General features: G+C 40.2%; 1 protein-coding gene across 6 annotated transcripts in view; it reads left to right on the top strand.

Annotated features, from left to right (window-relative positions):
* The first annotated feature begins 255 nt into the window (after positions 1-255).
* Positions 256-5,471, top strand: part of btbd10b (BTB (POZ) domain containing 10b) — a 9,508-nt gene continuing 4,292 nt past the window's right edge. The window contains exons 1-6 of one of the 6 annotated variants that reach the window (XM_032517419.1): positions 256-448; positions 947-1,094; positions 1,922-2,112; positions 2,932-3,247; positions 3,430-3,532; positions 4,550-4,670. In XM_032517419.1, the coding sequence (XP_032373310.1) occupies positions 994-1,094; positions 1,922-2,112; positions 2,932-3,247; positions 3,430-3,532; positions 4,550-4,670 (832 nt within the window). In that variant the 5' untranslated portion in view covers positions 256-448; positions 947-993. Of the gene's footprint in view, positions 528-946; positions 1,095-1,918; positions 2,113-2,931; positions 3,248-3,429; positions 3,533-4,549; positions 4,671-5,471 lie in introns of all 6 variants that reach the window. The other 5 variants (XM_032517402.1, XM_032517411.1, XM_032517393.1 and 2 more) reach the window with 5 other exon arrangements.

Genomic DNA, 5,471 nt, shown 5'->3' with positions numbered 1-5,471 from the left:
CAAATGTAATGCAATTTAATTATTTAATTTGTCTAATTTATCCTTTTCCTTTGCTAAATTTCCTTTTTCTCCATAGCTGTTTATATCCTATGATGTATGTTTATTACCTCATGTGTTTAGGGCTATCTTTTAATGCTTTTGTATGTGCCATAGGTAGCTTATGTGCTTTGACTACATTTTGAAGTGGACAAAAAATAAAAAATAAAAACACCCACACGCAACATCTCACGAGAACTCAACAATCGATTCCTTTTTAGGAAATAGTAAAAAAATACCAACTGTTGAAAACAAATTGACCATATTCAAAGCGGTTTCATTTTCAAACCCAAATCACTTTCCAGACAACAGCTACAGCAATGTAATTAGCAAGTTTATCGACAGCTAACCTAGCCAGCTTAGAGTGCGTCAGTACGTCAAGCCAACAATCGTCACGTCGGACGTCAGCCTGGTGAGTGTTTTGAAGGGAGATGGCTGGTTAGCTGGTAAAAGATTGGAATTACTCTACAACGGAAAACGTAACCAACTAGGTAGCTATTCTTTATATGTTTGCCATGTCTGCCTAGAATATAACAGCCTTTATGCCAGTTCTGTTGGGACAAGGCCACTAGCCACACAGCTGTCCCAGAATATTATGTTAATAGTGTTGTATCGTACCGCTAGCAACGCCAGCTAATGTTAGCTTGCTAGCTAGGTCTGCTAACGCAGCAAACTAGCTAGCTAATCTAATCGTAGGGTGACTCAGCCTGACTGCAACGTTTACCAGATTTGGTTATAAGATGGGTAAAACCCATCTGACAATTTAACGACAACCGCGTCGCCCAGCTTCGTTTGCAATCAAATCGACATTAGTGACAAACTATTTTTTTTAGCTGACAGCTGCTAGCCCGTGATTTGTAAGGAGCTGGTCAGGGGATCGAACTGACTTGTTGATTTCGCCATCAACTAGATTATGAACGTTGAAAGATCCAGACCATACTCCCCCCTGTTCGGGTGATGGAAGCACGTCTGCAGTCATATGACAGTAACTCCAGTGACACCGAAAACTGGGAACGAAACGCAACAAGCCGACCTCGCAAACTCTGCAAGCATTCGAGGTGAGCCATCTGAAAATTCCCAGACCTCCGGGGAAGAGTTCATGGCAACATATTTGTGTCACTCACTGTTAAGAGAGAGGACTGATGCTGGATTAAATTTGTCACACATTTGTATCTTGAAATGTGAATTAATAATCTGGGATATCGTGGCCTTAATGTAAAACTGATTAGGTATTGCTCTGAGATATTTCAAATGTATCAGATTATAAACATACAGTATCAGTATATCCGATTATTTCTGTATGTTGAACATGACTCTTATACTATGTCCTGAGTCTTCTGGTGCTTTTATATTCTTTTTGCATTTGACTCTGTGTGTACACTCTTCTGTAACTGTAATTACAAGGTTTGATTACACACGTCTTGTGTGATCTAAAGCTCAGGTATCTCTATTTGTTTTGTGTTAGATAAGACATGAAAGAGGATAGCAACATTCTAAGTCTCACATTCTTATTACAAGCCTACAGAATGTGGTAGGTCTGGTTGTTGCATGTGTTTTAAGGCCCTTGTATTAGCTTGTAGAAGTGGTAATGTTTCACACTTCCCTGTTCAAAATAGTTGTGTGTAAACCAGATCATGAAGATGAACTGTGTAAAAACCCTGTTTAAAGTTTAATGGAAACCTATGCCATGTTCTGGCAGATTTGTTGTTGTTCATCATACTTTGTCAACAACTGTACGGAAGTTGTGTGCACAACATCTGTAAAGCTTTTGAGTCTATCTACAAGAAATGGGTGTGCTTGTCTGTCATCATGTGAAATAAAAACATCTTGTGGGTGAAAAATGAAGATAAGAATGTTAAGTATGCTTTTATTTTGAAAAGCACAGTCAGGCCCGCACATCTCAAGTGGAGGCAGAACAGAGGAAGATGAGCATGCATGGTGCCAGTGGAGGCTGTGACCGCTCACGTGACCGCCGCCGCTCCAATGATCGCTCCAGGGACTCCTCACACGAGAGAGAAGGACAGCTCACCCCCTGCATTCGCAACGTCACCTCACCCACCCGCCAACACAACAGTGGTGAGTGTGCATGGAAAGAATAGAGGGCTTATATGGATATCATGCTAGAGGTCCACAATTATTGACAGCTACTGTTTAGAACAACTGACTGCATTTATTAACCTGCAGCTCAGACATGATTTAAGCTCTAATGTTTCGTGCTGTGAATGGCTCAATTTAGCAGTAATCCACCTGTTTTTGTTTTAGACCAAGACTGGTTGTATTCTGATTGCTTGGATACAACAAGTAGGGCTGCACAATTAATTGCTTTGTGGTGCTGCAGAGATGTTCCAGCCAACAGATTCTATCCTTAGGGCTGAGCACCTAACATCGATACTTCTATAGCACCAAACAAAATACTCAGATCCTTGCGAAAAATTACACTATTGTCTTTTTTTTATTTTTATGTCGTTGAAAATGAGAATAATGCTAAAAAAATTATCATTCCCTCCAATATCGTGAAGGATGTTGCAATTGCAATATCAGTCAAAATAATCACCATTAGAATTTTTCCTCCTATCGTGCAGCCCTAGATACAAGACGCATGTTCCGAGTTGGATCCATTTTAGTCTCGTTGTTTTAGATCAGATATTACTAGCAATGGACCACTACTGAAATGCATGCCAAAGATAGTCACAAATCTGATTTCTCAAGAATGCTTAAATAAGAATTGAACAAATACTAAAACATCCCAATCAAGCTGCAAAATGGTAGAAAAGGTACACAATGTCAATAATTAAGTTGTTAAATGTTTCTGATGGGATGTTTGCTTGGTTTGTGTCATTAGTTAAAAGGGAAAACAGTCCTTTGTTAAAAATGGTTCTGCCTGTATGTGTGTAGACCGTGAACGAGATGGTGGCCCATCATCGAGGCCCAGTAGCCCACGGCCTCAGAGAGTCTCTCCAAGCGGCTCCAGCAGCAGCGGGGTGGTGAGCAGTCGCAACAGCAGCCTGTCAAGTATTGAAGGCACCTTCAAGAGCTTGGGAGTTGGAGACATGGTTTTTGTCTATGAGAATCCCAAGGAGGGAGCAGCAGGTGCCACTGTGGGAAATCGAAACATTCGGACCTCAGAAAGAGTCACTCTAATTGTTGACAACACACGCTTTGTAGTTGATCCTTCCATCTTCACTGCACAACCCAATACCATGTTGGGCAGGTACAGTATACTTTGACCGTCTTTATTTATTATTGCCACAATAACTGAAAGTATTTTACTAATCAGCAGCAATGTATCTACTCAATATAAATGCATATAAATCTAGGTATAAAAATACTATGAAAATTGTTGATTTCCATTGTCTGTAGTTCAGAAAATAAACAACTGTGTCTTGATTTTAGAATGTTTGGATCTGGAAGAGAACATAATTTCACACGGCCCAACGAGAAGGGAGAGTACGAGGTGGCTGAGGGCATTAGCTCAACTGTTTTCCGAGCAATTCTGGTCAGTCTCTCTCTAACGTTTGTGCTGTTTCAATGATGTATCAATGTTTGTAGGCAAAAAATTAGAAACACCTCACACTATAACACAATACAATTTAACAGCATCACAAACTACAGCCTTCAAAAAACAATGAAACTAAAGCTACACCCCTCTAAAATTGTCTGACAACACTGTACTGTAACACTTATGAAGGTTGGATTTATAGCAGCAGGGCTGTTGTACGTTGCCTGCATGACATTTAGCTAGGTGAATCTAAGAAACGTGCAACTGATTATATATGTCCAAACTATTATCGGACTAATTGCAGGAAAGATTGATTTACTTTGTGATAGAGTTTTGAGCCATAAGTGATCTCCGTGCACACAAGTGTTTTTAACTCCAGTAGAAGAACTAACTTTTTTTTAAACTAACAAGCCCAAACCACATATCTCATTAAACATTCTCAAATACTGGGAATGCGCGTTCGCGGTGCTTCAGCCGCTGGTGAAAGATAAACTAAAAATAAGAAAAAGTAGTAGGCTTACACATTAAGAGGCAATGAGAAATCATCTTTGAATTAGGACCATCTGAAAGTCACGCAACGAAACAATTCAACAGTCGTTGAAGTTTCACTTTTAGTAGACTGATAATAATATCTGTGCAATAAAGAATGCTCTCTTGTGAGGTGGTAGTAAATGTTATGTCCACGAATAAATGCTGAAGTTCATCAATACCAACATTTTAAAGCTAAAGAGGTTCATAATTGTCATGGGGTGAAGACTAGGTCTTGTTTGTTTAACAAAGTGACATTAACTAGAGAATAAGACTGATGAGATGGATGAGTACTCCAGAACAATAACTTGTTTAAAATAGCATGATTACATTGAAAAGCAGGTTTTGACCTAGTCTTGTTTATTGAAAGCTTGTGTTTAGGTTCGGGCACTTGATTATTTAATGTGAGTTTCATAGTATGAGTTAATGGATTAACACAGTGTTTAAACTGGCTGTATTCTATGTAATTTTTTGTTTGTTTGACAGGATTACTACAAATCTGGGATAATCCGCTGTCCTGATGGAATCTCCATCCCTGAGTTGCGGGAGGCGTGTGACTATCTATGCATCTCCTTTGACTACAGCACCATCAAATGCAGAGACCTTAGTGAGTATTTTCTCCGGAGGACTGAAGCTGTTAGTGTTACCCATTAACGGTGGCAGTTTGAGTCAACTTGAGTCAACTGGAATTTGAATAATGGTGGTATAACCAATGTATTTTCTTTCTTCTCATTATTAATTATTATAATTATTAAAATGGGTGAATTTGTTAAAAGGGATAAAATGGTAAGTTAAAAGTGTTGTTGTTGTTACACGGGCGCTGCCATGTTGGAATTCCACAATCTACTACGTTACTTGCATGGTAAACTACTCCGTGGCTAACTAGCACTAGCAGCGCAGACACAACAACAGCATACAAAGAGTCGGAGGCTAGCAGACATATGGCCGAGGAAACGGAAACAAAGAAGTCTGGGGGCGTCATACTGTATTGCCCCTGGCTGCAGTAAGGAACTGTATAGGGTTAAGGCAGCTGGGGCCTTTGACAAGGAAAAAATAGTCCTCAACTTATGGCTTGCAGCTAGCTGCCTCTGACAGCACCTGGATTTTGAGTTTGTAGTATTTTTTAGCGAAAGACTATTGGGAGAGCTGTGCTTCTGATATAACAGCGTCACTGGTGTGGGTAAAGTCCAACAGACTGAAACCTGAGGCCTTCAGACTCCAGTACAGGGCAGACCGATAGACCACCAGCAAGTAACACCACCGGTGCTACCTGCCGCAGACAGGGCGCTGAAACGCTCACGGCAGACAGAAGACAGAGAGGCAGCTATGTTTACCGGTTAACCAAATACTATCAAGTCTACAAGGCAAAGGGCTGGATGTAACGTTGTTGTCAAATACACAAAACACA

Source organism: Etheostoma spectabile, chromosome 1 (assembly GCF_008692095.1).
Source record: "Etheostoma spectabile isolate EspeVRDwgs_2016 chromosome 1, UIUC_Espe_1.0, whole genome shotgun sequence".
Classification (NCBI taxonomy): domain Eukaryota; kingdom Metazoa; phylum Chordata; class Actinopteri; order Perciformes; family Percidae; genus Etheostoma; species Etheostoma spectabile.
This window is presented reverse-complemented; position numbering and strand designations above follow the sequence as displayed.